Source organism: Chrysoperla carnea, chromosome 2 (genome assembly GCF_905475395.1).
Source record: "Chrysoperla carnea chromosome 2, inChrCarn1.1, whole genome shotgun sequence".
Lineage (NCBI taxonomy): Eukaryota > Metazoa > Arthropoda > Insecta > Neuroptera > Chrysopidae > Chrysoperla > Chrysoperla carnea.
Window position 1 is genome coordinate 611,435 of NC_058338.1, and position 20,753 is coordinate 632,187.

Consider the following 20,753-nt stretch of genomic DNA (forward strand, 5'->3'; position numbering starts at 1 on the left):
TTGGTTGGACAGTTTCATGGTCAGACTAAAACAAATTACAAAAATTCTTGGCGGTTAATCATGAATTTTTTTGTGCTTGCGTAAGAAGTATTAGGCATAAATTATAATTAAAACTTTGCTTCCTCATCATATAAATTATTAGGAGCTACATGTGCGTAACCGGTCCTTGCGTAGGGGGGGGGGGTAGGATTGTATCTGTCCACATAAAGTTGAACTTACAATATAGTTTTGCATTTTTTGCTTGTCTCTTTCCAAACAAAATGAAAAATTTGATGAAGACTCTTGTACTCAACTTTTTGAACCATACTTTTAAATTTTGCTCGTCAATATCCGTAACATTTGGAACAACGAAGTTAAACTTTGAGGAAAATGCATTGCCAAACTGTATGAGAAAAATTTTCTCGAAGCACTCGGTATTTGCAATGAAGATTCGTTTCTAAATATCTATTAAATGCTATCGCAACTTTTTAAACTCGAACAAAGAGAAGGAGACTCTCCCTTCCTTGAATGACTCCGACGTACGGGTCTGGTGCGTGGTATTCTACGGGCACATCAATTCAGGGGATGGATGGAATAAGAGCGTGAGTTCATAAAAAGTATTTTGAGACAATGTTAATCAAGATTTGTAATATGATATTTTGAAGGAATGTTTTTGGCTTTACCTAATTTGGACCCATATTTTCCACTTTTCCAAGACTGTTTGTAAGCCTTTCTTCAATAAATATAAATTGAATACACCGCGGTAATTAAAAAATAATCATTTTGAGGCAAGATTTGTAGTATTCGACCCGATTCCTCAGTTATACTACATTACTTAATAATTAATGTTAGATAAATTGTAATAAAATTTATTTTCTAATTCTCGAATTTTTCATCAAGCCTGGAATTCTTGGATTTTGAAGGCTAGGCTTAGCGGTAATGACTTGGATTTCAAGGAAAAGTACTTAAATTTCTGCTTGCCTGCGCTTCTGTGTTTTTTACGTTTTCTTATCTTGGTAATGAATCTAATAATTTAATAGTTTTATTATAAAATACAAGCTTGAACAAGAACGATGCTCTTAAGTGTTCAGAAGAAAAGTCAAACTGATTAAATTAGGGGGAGATCGTAAGAATCTGGAAGAAAGTCTAGACCCTGATATTGAGAGGCGATAAAAGTGTACACCCAAAAATTTCAGCATATTTATGTCTCGTTCGAGATTATGATATGAATCTGCACTGTTATCAGCTGTTGAGTGATCGAAAATTTTTTCTGGGTGTTCGTGGGTAAATTGGCCCCACATTGTTTCACCTAAGCGGTGTTTTTTGCGTATATTTTTTGACATAGTAAGCAAATCGGACTTTAACCACTTTAAACGCAAAATGGAAGCTTTCTAAATGGAAATTATTCACGTGAAACCCACATGAATTACCGAATTAATCCTAGAGCCATAAAAATATTAATTTTTTTTTAATTTAAAAAATCACGGATTATTCATAAACGGTTCCATGATTATACAAAAAAAAAAAAAATGTGTTGTTAATCTCCATTAATCCCCGCTTATAAAATTTACTGAGAGACATGTTTAAGCAGTAAGTAGCTTCATATTATGTTTTACTTCCTTGAAAAAATGAAGAAAGTATTGTAATCGCGAAAAAATTCAAGGTTATTCATTTTGAGTAATCGTGAACTCATTTTTGACTTATTTCGGCATTATATCATCTGTATGTGTCTCGCACTAAACATAGAATGCCACTAACCGATGGCAAACAGTGGAGAAAGTTGCATTGGGTCTTGTAAACCTCAAAAGAAAGTATATATTACCTATCTACGTATAAATTTGTCGTTAACTTTATTGATTCTAATTTCATACGAAACTCATCCGATAACTGAAATTTTGGATTCAGTATTGTCTCAGTTTGGGAAAGGCTTTAATGAAAAAGGTAATTTAATCGAGAGTGTTCAGCAAAAGTGCGAGTTTAATTTAATTTTGTAAATTTCTCTTGTAACTTATTATGAGCTGAGCGTACGAGGAAGTAAAATGGAATCTCCAACAAAATTTAATAGGTATCCATATAAGAGTAGCGTTAATACCGTAGACTACAATTTTATAATAAAAATTATCAGCAATTTCAACTTAAAGATTAGCTAGAATTTTTTCGTTCTAATAAAAGTTGTAGAAAATAAGGTTCACGAAGCTTAAGCATTTACTGCGAGATTAGTTTGTTTAAAGTAATTGCACGTATTTGATTTCATATCAAAAAAATTTGTTCGATTTGAAATGAAATCGTGCAACGTAAAAATTTTGATTTTATTTTGTATAATAACGTAAGTTTTATTTAATAATTTAAATATGATTTCAAAATCGGTTAAAAAATCAGCGATTTCAATCATTTATATTTTCATTCTGTTTAGACACCTCACCTTAGGACAAAGATATAATGAAACAAGGGTAAAAGTTAAGGAACTAATTGAAAATTTCAATATAAAATTTGGAGTGTCAACATCAGCGGAACAATTCGAAGGGGCATGGAATGAATCAGGTCTGTTAGAAATCTTAAAAACTAAATCCTCTGTGTCACAGTTGATTATCTTTATCGTCGCATTTAATTATCAAATTTGCTCACTTTCTCTGATTATTAACTAACTCCGTTAATTTTCGTGCAAACGACTTCTTGCTCAAAAATCAAACGCTCCTTTTGTTCCTAGGTAAAGGTGAAACAATGTGGTCCCATTTTACTCACGTGCATCCAGAAAAAATTGCCGACCACTCAACAACAGACATTAGTGCCGATTCATATCATAATCTCGAACGAGATATAAATATGCTGAAGTTTGTGGGTTTACAATTTCATCGATTCTCAATATCATGGTCCAGACTTTTACCCACACCAATATTGCATGATGGTGTCAGCCAAGAAGCGTTACAATATTATCACAATTTAATTGATCAATTAATCGCAAATAATATTACACCAATAGTGACGTTATCACATCAAGATCTACCAATCGGTGTAAGTGATTTAGGTGGATGGACTAATGCAGTTATTATCGATTATTTTGAGCATTTTGCTAGAATTATATTTGATAATTTTGCTGATAAAGTGAAAGTTTGGATTACTATTAATCAACCGGATTTAACTTGCGCCTATCATTATGAGAAGAATATGTTCCCACCTGATATGATGAACACAACGGGAGTCGAAACATATTTATGTTTGCGAAATTTATTTCTGGCACATGCTAGAGTCTACCATTTATATAAAGAAAAATATGATGTGGCGAATACAGGTAAATTTGATGAGGGAGCAAACAGTTCTCTCACATGAGCCCTTGAGCCAGCTTTTAATTGATGACCTCTCCAAGTTGAGGTCCGTTAACGTCAAAGAACTCCTACTGTTCTTAAACAACTCCAAATTGTTCATGGAGTAGTGGCCGGGTATGTTCCCCACCCTTTCTAGAGATTTTGCAAAGAACAATCTTCTAATTTTTCGACTTTGCTTAAAATTCAGAGTTAACCTCATTTTTACGATTCTAGGTCAAATTGGAATCTTGACAAGAATGGAATGGTTTGAACCGATGTCAAATTCTACAGAAGACTTAGAATTTATAACAACGTTCCGTAAACTTTTGGTACAAACATTTTTATAAGATAATATCCACGTGTGAAAATTTGCAATGTCCACATACACAGTTTCTTATTAATATCATTTTTCCCAAACAGTGGCGTAGTGAGGGAGCAAGAGGGTGTATCATGCCCCGGGCGCTACTCACAAAGGGCGCCATATGGTCGAGTTAAGTTCGCTACGCCACTTCGAAAAATCTTATTTATACATTATAGTTAAACAAATGTATATAATTTTTTTTAGAATGGAGTTTTTTCTGATCCAATTTTTTCGGAACATGGGGATTATCCAGAAATTTTAAAAGAAACAGTGGCCAATAAAAGTAAAGAACAAGGATTTCATACATCACGTTTAAAGTTATTTACAAAGGATGAAGTTGAATATATTCGTAATACTTCGGACTTTTTCGGTTTCAATTATTATACCCCATTAACGATTGTAAAAAAATCCTCTGAAAATCGTGATTTAATAGCGAAATCAAATATTAAAGTTCCATCATTTTTTGATGATATTAATTATTATTTTGGCCCAGCTGATCCAAATTGGGTGCCTACCGAATTTAATCGTGTTCACGTAAGGATATTTCTAATTTTGTTTTTTAATTTTCTTTCAATCACAATGAGATTTTTATCCATTTTAAGGACTACCCAGAAGGTTTTAGAAAAAGTTTAGTTTATGTAAAAAATACATACAATAATCCAAAAATTTTTATAATGGAAAATGGTTGTGGAACTATGCGAGATACTTTGGACAATTACAATTGTGTGAAATATTTTCAGGTATTGACCCAAATTTCTAAGAGACATATGACTTGAGTTGAGCTTTGGATGTTATTTGTTTCAGGGACATTTGAATGCACTTTACGATGCGGTCGTTAAAGATGGCTGCAATGTTCAATCGTATGGCATCTGGAGTCTATTGGATGGTTTTGAATGGGCCGACGGTTACACTATTCGATTTGGATTGTTTCATACAAATTTTACAGATGAAAAACGATCCACTCAACCAAAAGCAACTGCGCACTTCTTTAAAGAAGTTTTGGAAGGTTTAAATGTATGTAAACATTTGTTAGTAAAAATTTTAAAAATCCTATTTAATTATTTTTTTAATTCCTCCAGGTTTTCAAAGATCCATTTATTATTTCTGAAGAAGTCCAAAGCAGTTCCTCGAAATTAGAAAGTTATATTTTGAATTTATTACTCATTATTTTGGTTTTAATAAAATTTTAATTCGAGAATAATTCGAATTTCGAAACTTATTTATTTAAATGTTTGTCAAAATGTTCATTTTGAACTCTTTGGAAGAGTTTTGTGTTGAAACTGAAAGGAAGGTGAAGAAATAATTTTTTTTAAATTTTTCAGCCAACATTTTTATATTTGAACCTTCCTGAAATGATTTACAAACCGAAAGGTTTTAACAGAAATATTGGAATTGCAAAATATAGTATTTCGATTGATTGCGGCCAAATCAAAAAATTTATAAAGAAACAAATTTTGTTAACTTATGCAGTATTTTGTAGATGTTGTTATGAAGTTTGCCTAACGTCTTAACTTTTAGCTCAGGTTAAAAACAATTTTTGATCGATTTTCTCGAATAAATGATCCATACAACTTTTCTATTAACTATTAGATAGTTAGAAACGAAAAATAAATCGTTGTTTATTCTGGCAGAAATATTTTTTATAATTTTAATAATTAAGTATTTTGCACTTTCATGGAAATTAATTTATAAGAGACCATTTTATTGCAAATATAATCTATTTTCAGAAAATTTTGTGTGACATCTCTTATCGTAGCAGAAAAGTCTGTCACACCGATTTTTATTATGTAAAGCCAATAAAATTTTACTCTTATCGCGGCATTACTTTTTTTTTTATTTGTTCTTTTTGAGTTCTACTTTCAAGATATCTTAGTGTTACAGCTCAAAACTTAACCAAAATATCTGCCACGGGCTCCAGGGATAATTTAAATAAAATTAAAAACACAAAATAAGGTTTAAAAATATTTATTTCAAATTTTGATTTTAGAGATTGTTAAATTATATTTTGCCAAAACCAAAATTATTAAGCCGTCAATCTAAAATCAAAAATTTATTTAGTGTTGGTTGAAATGACCCAAACAAAAGCGTTAAAACAATGCGCCAACATTGCAGAAGAGACGAAGGTAGATTTCGAAATTGTATTCAAGGAAAAATTGTGCTGAGGCAGTCACAAAAATTACCAATCATAGCTTAATTTTACCTTAGGACATTTTGTTCGTTCGAGTGAAAATGATAATTTCTGAGCTGTGGAAATTTTGATCGAGAAAAATAGTTGTTTTGAGAAATGATCTCAAATTTGCAGTCTTTCCAGAAAAGCTTGTCAAATTTTACCCCCGCCATATGACTAGTTCCGTTTTTTCGAAATCTACCCTAAAAAACAGTTTTAGAAAGACGGAAAACTATTGAAAAACTTTTTTGGATGATAGAATAATTGGTTAAAAATGATAAGATTGTAGGTATGTACCTTGCTCCAAGCTGCATGCGTTAATATTTAATGCGCTTATAGCTACAATTTTATTTATAACTCTTCAACGGCTCCTTAAAAACAAAAAAACAAGAAAACTTAATTTTTTGAGATTTTTCAATAATTATTTTATTTATAAAATAAAAAATTTTACGATTATAAAACTACAAATATTAATAATAAATAGACTACTTTTTAGACTGGAACTTGACGATTGACGATTTTGGATTAATAGTTCTGATGGTGCTAATAATTTTACACCACTTTTTCGGCGAGTCTCCTGGAAATAAATTAAAATAAGTTAATTTTTTGTCGCAAAATTCGTCAGCCAGTCATCCTTTGTACGAGTTTTAACAATAAGGACACTGGTACAACTTTAGTTTGAGTTTTTTTTAAACTGGAATAAATCCGTCTGCTCCGTCACAAGCTGCTCCTGAATGAGGATATCTTAAAAAGACCAATCTTAAGTAAATTAAGGAACACACACTTGTGGTACTACGAGACAGATATGATCTGGGTACAATCGCAGGCATTCCGAAGATCTTATATCGCTTCAAAGGATCTCTTTAAGCAAAATTATCACGGTTACTACAGGACACTAGCTAGGCCACAGGTACCTTGAAGGACTGTGCTTTCCTGTACATCACGATTATGGAATGAGCCCATCAAGTGAGCCCATCGCGAAGATAGACTCACTTGAGCCAGGCTTTTTTCTGACGACCTCTCCAATCGGAAGTCCGTTGACATCAAAGCACTCTTGCTGTTCTTAAACAGCTCCAAATGGTTCATGGATAAGTGGCCGAGGGTCGGTCCCTTTTCTGTGTCCCAACGGACAATTATAAAAAGTAACTAGATCGTTATCCAGCGGCCAAATAATTAGGGTATTATATAAAAATTTCGACAAAAAGTTGGCATGAGCCAAGAAGGCCTTTTTTTTATTTTTTTCGACATGCTGTACTCGACGTCTTTCGACATGGTTTTTACTCGACATGCTATAAATTTTATCCAATATCCTAGTCCCTAGATAGGAAATCCTTGCTAAATATAAATGAATGGAAAATAATTTACATATTTGGAGTTTTGGCCCAAAAAATTTTGTTCGAGGATTTCATCTTGACAGTTGCTACTTTAGAAATTTCAAAGTATTGACGACCTACCTTAGAATATTGATTTATTTCTTGATAAAATTTGCCAGATTTTTTGATACTCGTAGATCGTTTAGGATCCGTGAAATTGGTATGATATAATCCAAATGAAATCCTAAAATAAAATTCCAAAATTAAATCAAGATTACAACGATTACTTGAACAGACATACGTGTAACCAGTATCCCATTCAAAACTATCCATTAAACTCCAAGCCACAAATCCACGAACATTAATGCCCTCTTCCGTGACAGCTTCATGGATTACATTAATATGATCCTTATAATATTTAATCACTTGGGTCTGATCGACTTCATTGTCTTTTTCTCCTGTGCATCCAATTTCGGTAATAATTGTTAATGGATTATTAAAGTGTTTTCGAACATAATCTAAAGCGGCTTTTAATCCTTCGGGAACTATCTGAAATTAAAATCAAGTTTATACACAATTCTATATAACGTTAGTCTGATTTGAAAGAGGTCCCTCGGTGATAATGATGAAGCAAATTCCTTACCTGTAGCCATTCGGTTGATGTTTGCACCCAATTTGGATCAACATGTAACGTAACCCGCATATCATCCATAAACGTGGGATCAGTTACAACGACCTCTTGGTTTGTTCGTGCTAATCTGGACGTATAATAATTTATACCCAAAAAGTCTGCACTGCCCTTAATATATTCAATTTCTTCTTTAGTAAATTCTGGTAAACGAGATTTTTTTAAACCTTGTAATTGCGATACCATTGCAACATTTTCCTTCACAATTTCAGAATAATCACCTTTTGGTCCGAAAATTGGATTTACAGCCCATCCAAGCTATAATACAAGCAAAATATTAATTGTGAACTTTGAATCTAGATCCATTTGAGGTCTATTAAGCTAACTGAAGCTTTCGAAATCGTTTAACGGGTGTTTTTTTCGAGTAGAGCTTAATAAGACCTAGCGAACTTACATCTCCATTCCCTCGAATACTCGCATCAATATCCTCTTGATCCTGAGAATACGGCAATTTGAAGATACAACTGGAAACATAGCCAACAATCCCATTTTGTTGTGCCTTAAATTCATTCTGATACAAATGATAAGCACGCCCATGCGCTTTCAATAAATTATGCATGCATAAATAATTACTAACGCCGGGAACATAGTCCTCGGGAGCATACGAAACTCCCCCATAGCCCAATTCACAAATATGATATGGTTCATTGATCGTTACCCACATTTGAACTTTTTGACCAAAATGTTTGAATAGTGTTCGAGCATATTTTTCAAAATATGGAATAATCAATTCATTTTGCCATCCACCCAATGTATGGAGTGTTTTTGGTAAATCCCAATGGTATATTGTCACCATTGGCGTGATATTTTTCGCTATTAACGCATCGAATAACTTATGGTAATATTGTAGTCCTTTCTCATTTAATTTTTCGGTTAAACCACCGTCGGGCATAATTCGTGTCCATGATATTGAAATTCGATAATAATCAACATTTAGTGTATCGATCATTTTTAAATCACGCTCTAAATTATTGTACGAATCACAAGCAATGTCTCCGTTACTTTGATCTGCCATTCGATGTGGATATTTATGCGTGTACTCGTCCCACATACTTTCCCCTTTTCCTGGAATATTGAAAATTAGTTTATTACTTCAAAGATCAATCATGAAAGGATCCTCGACAACAACAGATTCTGTGGACGTTATAAAATTGATAATCGAAAAAAATAGACCCCGAAAAATTGTTGTAAATTTATTTTGCCTTCAAATTTTTGGTTTTGTAATAATTCTTGGAAATATTTTTCCCAACAAAAAAAAAAAAGTTGAATGATGAAATACTTCATAAAATTGAGTTTTTTCTCCGTCTCAAGGGCAAATTTGATTAATTGTTAACGGTAATATAAAACTTCTTACAAAAGACTATCATAAAAACAATTTTTTCTATTATCCTAAACAAGTGATGAGTTTAATCAAATGAATTCTCGCAGGCGTCTCTTCCACAAAATTAATTTATATTGAAAAACTTGAACTATTTTCTACCGTATTTTTAGAAATTATCGATTGGTTAAAACTTCGGAAATTTTACGAATTCGCTCTTTTCATGTTACGAAATACTATTGGTTTCAAGATACCCAGTTGTAGAAATTCAATAAAATTCAAAAAATTTCGACCAAATTTTTTGCTCATTGGTTAATTCCATACAAATTTTCTTACAGGCACGTCCTAACGGATATTTATTCTCTGAGCAATTAAACCGATGTAATTGTAGTTAAATTTTTATATATTTTAAAATAAATTACCATCTTGATTCCAACCGCCTTCGATTTGATATGCTGATGTGGCTACACCCCAAAAGAAGTTATGTTCGGTTATCAGCTCTTGTACTTGTGTTTTCCAATCTTCGGCTGAGCCATAACTAAGTACAGAAATTATTTTTATTACTAAAAACACTTTTAGTACAATTAAACCAAATATAGCTATAAGACGAAAAGTAATTTTTCGATATCTGGAATAATTTTAAAAATATCGAAAATTAACAATTTTGTTTAATTATGTAACTTTCGCGGAAACCAAGATTCATGATCAAACTTTAAAATAAGGTACAAATAATTTCAACCACAAGTCTAAAGTTGCCTTGAGGCTCATACTACCTTAATATGAAAATTCTCAGCCGGTCTTAGTAACAATTGGATCCATTCTGTAATTATATAATAACTATTTACACATGAAGTATGTAAACAATTATTTGCATGCAATAATTAATGGTCTTGTTATCTAATTATTATTTATATAAAATGTAATTTTAATTTGTCAACAAGAAATTCGCTTGTTGTACTTCCGTGCAGTCAACTGCAGTTAATGCATCCCAAATATTCGAATTCCAGTCGCCTTAAGTATAGTTAAAGTAATATTTATAATTAATTATAATTAACTATGAATTTAAAACTAATATTTTTAATTAATTACTAATACAGTTATTTGTATTTTCAAATAATTTTTATCTTGTTGTATATTTTTCATTTTTTCAAATCGAAATTTATATCAAAAAAATAAAAGCAAATCTGATTAAAACAGTAAGTTATATTAAATACGAAGATACGATAGGAACATAGTTCCAACCGGGTGCTCAACAACATCTCTTGTTTTTTTGTTTACAACTTTATGTCGTTGGAAACTACATATTTGAAATTGTTCGTACAACTATTTTCAATCACATGTCATTAAAAATACCTTAAAAACGATATGAAAAATAAATGGAAATTTATCTTTACCTGAAATATCCCAAAAAATAATATAAATTCCATAAAAAAATTGTATTAAAACTTTTCATTTTTCTTCACAAAAAACACTTAAACACTAAACTGAAAACTTGATTTTGAAAGCAACCCTTTTACTGGGGTCTTTAGACTTTTAATTTTATTCTAAGATTTAAAACAATAAACAACCGAACATGTTTTAAATATTATCAACAAAGTATTTATTTAAATCAACAATGAACACATACAGATAACAATTAATTACAACAATTTTCAAACATATTCAACAACAAAAAAAACACAGTTTTGTTAATTGGTTGGGATCCAAAAACGATCCAAAGACCGTTGAATGTTTGAATGATGTTGGAGGATGTGTGACAAATGAAAATAAAAAAATATTTATATTTCATATATAATTATTAAAATACCTTTTTAAATAAATTTTTTTTATGAAATTATTTGTTTCAACCTTGGAAAATTTATCAATTATTAATTAAATACCTACAGTGTGGCACTCAATCATTTAGTCATCTGATACATATATGCTTCTGTTTCGAGACAAATTCGTTTTCACAAAAAGGTATGCATTTCTCGAAAATTAAAGTAATTTTATCAATTTTCCGCTTTTTAGAACTTGACAATTTGAAATACGAAAATTTTTTTAATTGGCGAAATAAAGGTAGGTACTTAAAGGACACTTTTTGCTTAGATTTCATCTCTTTATCGTTTATTTTACAAGAAGTTAGACAATTGTTTATTCAGCAAATTTACTGGAATTTTTGTTTTCCTTGTAAACTAAAAAAAAAGAATGTTTTTAAACATTGAATTGACGTAAATTTTTGAACAAATAATTGGCGTCAAATTTTTTGGATTTTTCGTTTTAGTCTTATCTCCAAAATACTTTTTAAGCCTCTTTGAGGCAAAAATGGGAAAGTTGAGTACCCTAATGTGTCATCATCTTAGAGCTTTACATTGACGAGAAGGACAATATAGAAGCTGCAATTTTATTAGGAAATTAATTTTGTTGTGACTGGTGAATACCAAAGAAAACAAAGGAAAAAGAAGAGGCACTCTGTATTAGATTCAATCTGTATTGTTTATTTTGACTTACAGATTGCTAGAGGAGTGATTTTTTTTTTCACCCCACCAAAGTGAACATGCCTGTTCAAATGTTACAGAACCAGACATACCTGGACGGAGAGATCACTTTGACAAGGAAGCATAATTTTCTCAAGGATTTAATATTATCGCACGACTAGCCTTGCATAAGTGAGCTTAATTGTCTTTTCTTTTGTAAACTTAAGTTGATTTCTTTTTTGCTAAGCGTGTTTATTATCCATTTAATTTTTATAATAAAAAATATGCAAATCCACAAGAGTTTTTCATTTCATGGTTCGATTCGCATGGTTTTCATTACGGGAAATTTTATTTGTAACAAAAAATTATGGAAAATTTATTTTCTTGAATCCTTAAAATGAAGAATTTTGTAATATGCTTAACAATAAGACCATTTGAAAAAATACATAGAAGTCGGGGCTCCAATTTTTATAAACCAAATATGCAATCCTACTAAATTTGAGTCATACTTTTCAAATTTGTGATCATAATTGGCATACCTCTATTAGGTTTCACGAATGTGGAGACGTGGTCCCGGAATTAAGCACATAAGTGATAGCTAGCGAAAAACTGACATTACAGTTGCAAAGAATCACCCAAAGTTAAAGGGTTTCAAAAAAAATTCCAATAAGATCGGATCGAATTTGCCAATGTTATCAAAAAAGTAGCCAATTCGTGGACAATAAAAATCATATGACCCAGTTTCATTCTCAGTTTTGAATTACACAAATGAAACTTACTTAACCTTACCTAATCTAAAATTAATGTCTGGTTTGAAGCTTAGTAACGATAACAACATGTACTCACTATAATGACGCTATAAGCTACGCTGTTAAATGATAACAGTATTTTAAATCTTATAAAAATAAAAATATTTAGTTTTGTATTTTTAAATAAAAAAATCAATATTTGCATCTGAATTATTGCAAATTAAGTATACAGTAATTAATTAATATGCAAATTACAGCGAAAAAAACTATTATTATAAAAAATTGATGAAGTCATATCACGCATTCAATCCATAATTAATTACCGATTATTAATATTAATTTATTAATAACAATCGATTTAAATCATTTATTATTTATAATGATTACCAATCTGATCTCGAATTTATGATCAAATTGATTCTATTTTCACCACCACTCCATCGGTGAACCCCTCTTTTGACTTTAATACTTATTATAATCATTTGTCATTTTATTAATATTGGGAAAAACTTTTTCATTATCAATTCAAAGATTTCCGGGAACCAATTAAAATTTGTTCACCATAGTTCATATTTATTTATGACAGCAAAAAATAATTGTGACAATTTCTTCCGCTGATTTTCCCGTTACCGGATCTTGTGATACATACTTATTGATCAGGTGCAAATTTTTTTTTGCATAAAACATACAGAATGAGAAGGCAAAATTTGTTTTTATTTTGAAGGTTATTTTTAATAAGAACTTCAATAATTATAATGTACCTATTATACAATGTATATAGTCAATCAATCTATCAATTAAAATTCAATTAATTTATTATAAAAATAATTATAAACATTAAAATTAAATGAATTAATAACATTTTTTAAAAGCGATATAAAAAGTGCAATTTAATTCTTATTTAAATAATTATTATCTACAAACAACCAACAATGATACAATACAATACAAGATAAGTTTGAAGACTTTACAAAGATTTCAAACACTTTTAAAAACTTATACAAACGATTTATTATTATTTGAAAACTGCACATTCTTTCAAATCATTGTTCATTCATTCTTTTAACTTACTTTTAAAATTCTTTGTAACATTTTCAAACTGTTTTTATACACAATGTTAAGTTTTCAAACTTTTATGTAACATTCAAACCATTCTTGATCGATTTTCAAACTTTTTTTCGAATTATTTTATTAAGTCTTTGTTCGGTTTTCAAACTCTTTGAAAAGTTTTTATTTTCATTTATGTTGAATTTTCAAACTAATTTTAATAATCTTGTAAAGGTATTCAAATTACTTAAATAATTTCTTTTTCTGTCTTTATAGTTTGTGTACAGTTTTCAAACTGTCTTAATAGTTTGTGTACAGTTTTCAAACTGGCTTAATAGTTTGTGTACGGTTTTCAAACTATCTTAGTAGTTTGTGTACAGTTTTCAAACTTTCTTAATAGTTTGTGTACAGTTTTCAAACTGTCTTAATAATTTGTGTACAATTTCAAACTGTCTTAATAGTTTATGTACGGTTTTCAAACTATCTTAGTAGTTTGTGTACAGTTTTCAAACTGTCTTAATAGTTTGTGTACACTTTTCAAACTTTCCACATAGTTTGTGTACAGTTTGAAAACTATCTTAAAAGTTTGTGTGCAGTTTTCAAACTGTCTTAATAGTTTTTGTATAGTTTTTAAACTGTCTTAATAGTTTGTGTACAGTTTTCAAACTGTCTTAATAGTTTGTGTACAGTTTTCAAACTATCTTAATAGTTTGTGTGCAGTTTTCAAACTGTCTTAATAGTTTGTGTACAGTTTTCAAACTATCTTAATAGTTTGTGTACGGTTTGCAAACTATCTTAGTAGTTTGTGTACAGTTTTCAAACTGTCTTAATAGTTTGTATACAGTTTTCAAACTGTCTTAACAGTTTGTGTACAGTTTTTAAACTATTTTAATAGTTTGTGTACAGTTTTCAAACTGTCTTAATAGCTTGTATACAGTTTTCAAACTGTCTTAACAGTTTGTGTACAGTTTTTAAACTATTTTAATAGTTTGTGTACAGTTTTCAAACTTTCTTAATAGCTTGTGTGCAGTTTTCAAACTGTTTTAATAGTTTGTGTACAGTTTTTAAATTGCTTTAATATTTCTCGTACAGTTTTCAAACTTACCTAATAGTTTATGTATTGTTTTCAAACTGTCTTAAAAGTTTGCGTATAGTTTTCAAACTTTCCTAACAGTTTGTGTACAGTTTCCAAACTGTCTTAATAAATTGCGTATACAATTTTGAAGTTATAGTTTTAATATTTTTCTTGAATTAAAAATATTTATCATGAAATCACGTCACAATAATCAAAGGTGTTTTTATTATATAAATAAATTAATTTTAATGAAAAATGATGAAATAATTTTATTGTTATCATCATCATGGCCACACTTAAATCCATTTTATTTCGTCTGTGTTTATTTTTTATTTATTTTTTTAACTAAATTAAATAAAATTAATTTCCCTAAATATTCAGGTCACAATCGCGCTTATAACTAAATAATCCTAAACAGGTTTTTATATAATAATCAACAAATGAATGACATTACATTTAATATAATTATTATTATTATTGTTATTATTTTTAAAAACGATGTTATTTTAAGATATTATGAAAATGATTAAGACAGTTTTTGATTACATTATTTGCACATCATTAAAATAAATATTCAAGTGCGTGGTTAGGATTCCGTATCCGAAAAACACTAAAAAATTGACGATAATCTTCAAAAGCAGCTCAATTTGGAAAAGGCTTTAAAGAAAAAGATAATTTAATGGAGAATCTTCTAAGATATTTTTCAAGTGTGTGGGAATTTAATAATATTTGCTCAGTTGTATTTTAATCAAATAATATCTTGTAAGATTTAATTAATTAATTAATGGTTTAACGTGTTGTTAATTAATTAAATCAATTAATCACATGTTTTGTTTTAAGGTGTAGATAGTAGTAATCTAACCTACCGACAAGTTCTAGTTATCGGCCATGAATAATCAATACATTTGGGAATTCATCTAGTTTTTAATCCAATTCAGCCCATTTACTTTTTAATTTAAAGGGTGTTTCAAAATTAACGCAACAAATAATTTTAAGAGAAAATGCAACAGAATGACATTTTTAAATCACATTTCCTCCGAAAGCTAACAATTTTTGATAAAAATCACCGAATTAACCTTCTAAAAAACCTTAAAGAAAACAATTCAACGACATAATCTCATTCTTTAATTGTGGAACATCCTTTATAATGCGTATTTTATTAATTATTATTAATATTATTATTAATAATAATAGTTATTGATTTTGTATGATAATTAAATTAAAAATTTCAAAATTCAACATTTTAATTGCGTAACGCTTGTAATCGAATGTATCACCTAGTTATTTATACTTAAACAGTTTTTTAAATGTCATTAATTCATTGAAAATTCCTTTTTCAATTTTGACCTCCAACAATTCAGATCAATTCCCTCGGGATTTTAAAATTTATTTTACTGTTTATTAAAGATATATGAGATTGTATATATAAGGTTATTAAAGTAGATAAACATTTTAGTACGCATGCAAATAACTAACATAGTTAATTGCTTAAATACCTTACATATAGTGGAGTATTAATTAACTTAAAATATTTGTAATTATGGATGATTCTATGGAAAAGTATACCATTAAAATAGTTTTGAATTTCCTATCGTGTGTACTGTAGTGTCAGTCACGATTTGTTCTGTATTTGGACAATCATACTTTTTTTATCGTTCTAATATACCGTGTGTTCTCTTAAAAATTCATAGAAAATCAAGAATTAGGTAAAATAAACATTCAAATTTAGTACAAAATAATAATAAAAAAAAACCAGTTAAAGATTACCAAAATATTTGTATAAACATTTATAGTGGAATGTAGTTAATTCTAAAGGTAATAATTTGGTAATCTTTAATTAAATAATTAATATAATTAAATTTTTTATTTATTATTTAATCAATTTATTACACTCATATTAAAATTATTTGATTTAAAACAAAATATCAAGGTCTGAATCATCTTTTAAGTTCTTATTTAGATGAACAGGCACGTGCATCGCCAACGGGAAGGCAGCAGGTATATAACGAAGGCTATAAGACGTAGTCTTTGTTTGTAAAATTAAAATTTGCCAGTGATATCAGCGAGTAACTGCTAGTAAACTAATAAAATAGAAGTTTTATTCATCAATATAATTTTTCTTAACTTTAATGACAGATTATACTCTTACACTTTTTTACATCATTTGCGTAATTCTCTTTACTGTAATATTACCACCAAACTCCCCTTTAATACCACCCTCTACTAACCCCCCCCCCCAGCCATGTAACAACACCATAATGTCGTCATAAAGACATAAGAAATTAGTACATAAATTTTATAAGCGTATGGTTTTATCATCGTAAATGTTAGACGCGTTCACAAAAAGTAGGGTAAGATTACTAAAACTCACACTAACTGTATGTAGTATAAAATACCCTAGATATAGTAAGTAATGATTAGTGAGCTGGTCGTTGAGTTATCGTTCTGTCAGACAAACGGGCAGACGGACAGCCGGGAATGGACTAATTGGTTTAATTTCAGCACACCTATTCCAAAATTTTTGCATCAATATTTTTCAGCGTTACAAACTTGGGACTAAACTAAGTATATCTTGATATATATTTCATACTAGCTGTGAACTACCCGCTTTGCTGGGCAACATCCCCACTTGCACTCCTCCCTCCACATTTCCTTGCTTGGGATAACAGTTTTGTAATGTACACGTCATGCTCTTTTATTTGATACCCCACTTAGGTATATTTGTAAATATTCGATAATTCCTTCCCACTTTCTCGCTACACCTTTCTACCCTCCGAAGGTTAAAAGTAGATAAAAACAATATATCTTTGAAGCTGGTTGTATATCGTGTCAATATTTTAGCTTAATCGATGCACAACTTTTTTAGTTTTTGAAGCATATCCGTTTCAACCCCTATTTCAACCCCTTACTTTCTACTATAATATGGATGTATTATACATAAAAACCTTCCTCTTGAATCACTCTATCTATTAAAAACCGCATCAAAATCCGTTACGTAGTTTCAAAGATTTAAGCGTACAAAGGGACATAGGGACATAGGGACAGAAAAAGCGACTTTGTTTTATACTATGTAGTGACTAGTGATATACAGAGTATAAAAATGTTTAGACTAGCCACCAGCTCACTAATCTCATAATAAGGGTATCGTATAGTACTATCTTGTGTTGATTAATTGAAATAGTAAAGTAAATAACGTACTCCGTTAGCACGGTTTAATTCATACCACATACAGATTCCATTCAACATTCTACATTACATATATATACAAGAGAGATAAGTATATACATATATACATGTACTAAAGAGAGAGAACAACACACTCTGACTCGTACTGGTAGTGTGTTGAAACAGACTATATATATGTTATATAATGTAGAAGGTATAATAATAATTACAAACAGGAACAAAACGGTTCCACTTTAATTTATATGATGTTATTATTCATACTAACAATCAAGATATCTACATTACCGACTAACAACCAGTTTGTGACTGTAACTATAACTGTAGGTACTGTAGGTACGACTATACTAAGGATATGTTGTTGATAACGATTATATTACTTTATACTTATACTTCTACTTACAGAATATAAATATGTCATTTTTATTATTATTGTGGGAGTGCGGGGAAGAAATATACGTGAGTTCTTTAAAACAAACGTGGATCCAGAAAAGATCGGGATAATTGCCTAATGTCAAAAAGTAAGGAAGTCAAATTCAAACAGGATAAGAAGGTTTAAAAAAAATCTGCCATTTTTTGGTTACGATAAATACCATGATTATACCATGTATATGTCGCAGTCAAATAGTTAAATTGGCTGTTTACTTTACTAAACGGATAATTTAACTATTTGGCCGCGACATATATATGAAATATATCAAGGTTAACGAAATTTAGTCGCAAATTTGTAACGCTTAAGGATGTATGAGCATGGTAGTGGGGGCACAAATTTAAAAATAGATATTTTCAATTTTGATGATAAATTTATATTATTACTTGACGATATAAGACGAAAAGTAAGAATAAAAGTTTTCGATATCTGGCTTAATTTTCAAAATATCGAAAATTGAAAATTTTGTTTAATTATTTAGCTTTCGATATTTCGAAAACCAAGACACATATCGAAAAATTTTATTCTTATTTTTCGTCTACATTCATGAAGTTATAACGAAATTCATCATCAAAGTTGAAAATAAGATAAAAATAATTTCAACCCTTAATCTACCCTGCTCTTACATCCCTTATATGGACGGTGACACTTAGTTTTTTTCTTTTCTAATTCATTTCATTGCTAATATGTTTACTTTCTATTAAAAAGTTTTTTTTTAATTTGTTTTCATTCATTCCAAATGAAAATTATCAAAAACTTCCAAAATATGTCGTTTTTTGAGATTCCTCCATAAGAGCCAATGTATTTTATATCGATTTTTAATGACTTTTTTCTTAAAAATTTGCACGGATACCTAAGCTGAAATTTAACAACATATTCTTTGAGTAAAAGACTACCTACAAACAAATTTTGAGCCTTAACAAACATTGTTGTCATGCTCATACATCCTTAAGAAATTTGATGCTATAAACAAAATTTTACTATAGGTATTTATATAATCACCAAAAAATGCTATTTTTGGTTAAAATTGAGATATTAATTGATCCACTTTTAATCAATATAAAAAAAAAAATCGTTTGTTGGTTTTCTTTTTTTTTTATGTATGACAACAAAAGGACCCATTTAATTTATTCTTGTCGAAGTTAGCCAACTGCCATTGAATAAAATGAATTGTTATTGTGGCCTTTTAAATAAATTTGTTGCTAAAATTTTAGTAGCTTGTGTGTATTATTTTGTTATTTATGTGATACGCCTTCAACAAATTTACTTAAATCGTTTTTAAAATGTAAATTAAAAACGATTACTCCAACAAATAGATATATTTTTGTTGTAAAAGGTAATTGTTATTAAAATCACATTTCTTACCAAAAAAAAAAGGCTATTGAATTTTGTGGGTCATTATATTCAAATGTACAGAATGGCACACCCAAATAAAATTAAAAATATAAATGGACCGTGTACCCTTGACTGAAACAATAATAAATTTCGTAGTCAAGTTTCGTAAAATCAAGTATTTTGCTTAAATTAGTATTAGGAGAACATGTTTTAAAATGAGTTTATATAAAATAGTTTTGAAATATCTGTTGTTTCTTCTTAATGAGGAAAATGTCTAGAAAAACTGTTTCATTCGAATCATGTTTGCCTAATACACTCATTATTTAAACTGATTTGAATTTATGGAAAATGTTTTGTTAAAATTATTTGTCTAGCTTGATATTTTCCTAAGTGGTGCATTTTTGGCCGTGAGTCTATTTTTTGTCAGAATAATAAGCTTCAAAATGAGGAATAAATCATGGAATTGAGAAAGGAAAGAAAGGTTTAAGGATAAATGATTGCTTATAGTGTTTGTGTGTGGGACGATCTGTACCAAGTAATACAAAAATATTAGGTCTTTTCCAAATTGTACAGAATTGAATAGAATCTCGTGTTCAATAAATCTTGATATTGATCGGTTCGTATCGGATCTGATCGGATCCACCCATCACTATCAGTATCAGTATTAGTAAAGACATCATGATACGCATATTATCTGTTGACAAATTGTTCAAACGTGTTTGTAATTCATTATTTATTGAACCAAGGTTTTTATTTTATTTTTTTATTTATTTCTTGTATAGAAATGAACCGTTATATGTTTATTTATTGCTCAATCATTTACACAGAAGAAGCACGCAAGAATAACAAAAAGGAAACGGAACTAAATTGATTTCCTTTAGATTGGTCAATTTTTAAAATGCAGATGTCATCTTGGACTTAATAATAATTTCAGATGTAAAAGCCACATTACTTCTTAAACTATTCAGAATGAGTTAAAAGATAGTCTAAACCAAGTATGTATTTGGTTTATCAAAATTCGATAAAATTTGGATTTAATACAGCAAAATTAAATTTTTTGGATTCTGATGACGTCACTAAGTTCAAAATTTCTTTTTTTTGATAACACAATTTGATTCGATTTTATTAGAATTTTTTTTGAAACCCAATAATTTTGGTCCATTCTTTTCAGCTGTGATTTCAGTTTTTCGCCAGCTATCACTTATGTGCTTAATTTCGAGACCAAGACTCCACAATCTTGAAATCTATTAGAGCTAGATAAATTTTGATAACAAATTTGAAAATTATGACCCAAATTTAGTAGAATTACATACTTGGTTTATCAAAATTGGATAAAATTTGGATGTGATA

The 20,753-nt window shown here is 29.4% G+C and overlaps 2 protein-coding genes across 2 annotated transcripts; one reads left to right on the plus strand and one right to left on the minus strand.

Moving 5' to 3' along the window:
* Positions 1 to 2,167: 2,167 nt before the first annotated feature.
* LOC123294138 (myrosinase 1-like) lies at positions 2,168 to 5,804 on the plus strand. Its single transcript, XM_044875230.1, has 9 exons — positions 2,168 to 2,305; positions 2,393 to 2,520; positions 2,687 to 3,268; positions 3,516 to 3,610; positions 3,847 to 4,176; positions 4,245 to 4,382; positions 4,447 to 4,656; positions 4,722 to 4,782; positions 5,701 to 5,804. The coding sequence occupies exons 1-9, from the start codon at positions 2,259 to 2,261 to the stop codon at positions 5,802 to 5,804; spliced, it is 1,695 nt and encodes a 564-aa protein (XP_044731165.1). The 5' UTR covers positions 2,168 to 2,258.
* Positions 5,805 to 5,862: 58 nt separating this feature from the next.
* Positions 5,863 to 10,870, minus strand: LOC123292131 (myrosinase 1-like). Its single transcript, XM_044872686.1, has 8 exons — positions 10,523 to 10,870; positions 9,551 to 9,666; positions 8,205 to 8,875; positions 7,766 to 8,068; positions 7,424 to 7,671; positions 7,264 to 7,366; positions 6,299 to 6,386; positions 5,863 to 6,180 (listed from the first exon to the last, which is right to left on the minus strand). The coding sequence occupies exons 1-8, from the start codon at positions 10,579 to 10,581 to the stop codon at positions 6,161 to 6,163; spliced, it is 1,608 nt and encodes a 535-aa protein (XP_044728621.1). The 5' UTR covers positions 10,582 to 10,870; the 3' UTR covers positions 5,863 to 6,160.
* Positions 10,871 to 20,753: the final 9,883 nt, after the last annotated feature.

Excerpts from the sequence above, each read along its gene's own strand:
- LOC123294138 (XM_044875230.1), top strand. The coding sequence starts at position 2,259 with ATGAAATCGTGCAACGTAAAAATTTTGATTTTATTTTGTATAATAAC. Across the intron at positions 4,657-4,721 it reads AAGTTTTGGAAGGTTTAAAT|GTTTTCAAAGATCCATTTAT; the intron begins GTATGTAAACAT and ends TAATTCCTCCAG. Across the intron at positions 4,783-5,700 it reads CAGTTCCTCGAAATTAGAAA|TGTTGGTTGAAATGACCCAA; the intron begins GTTATATTTTGA and ends AAATTTATTTAG.
- LOC123292131 (XM_044872686.1), bottom strand. The coding sequence starts at position 10,581 with ATGAAAAGTTTTAATACAATTTTTTTATGGAATTTATATTATTTTTTG. Across the intron at positions 8,876-9,550 it reads AGGCGGTTGGAATCAAGATG|GAAAAGGGGAAAGTATGTGG; the intron begins GTAATTTATTTT and ends TCAATATTCCAG. Across the intron at positions 8,069-8,204 it reads GTATTCGAGGGAATGGAGAT|CTTGGATGGGCTGTAAATCC; the intron begins GTAAGTTCGCTA and ends CTTGTATTATAG.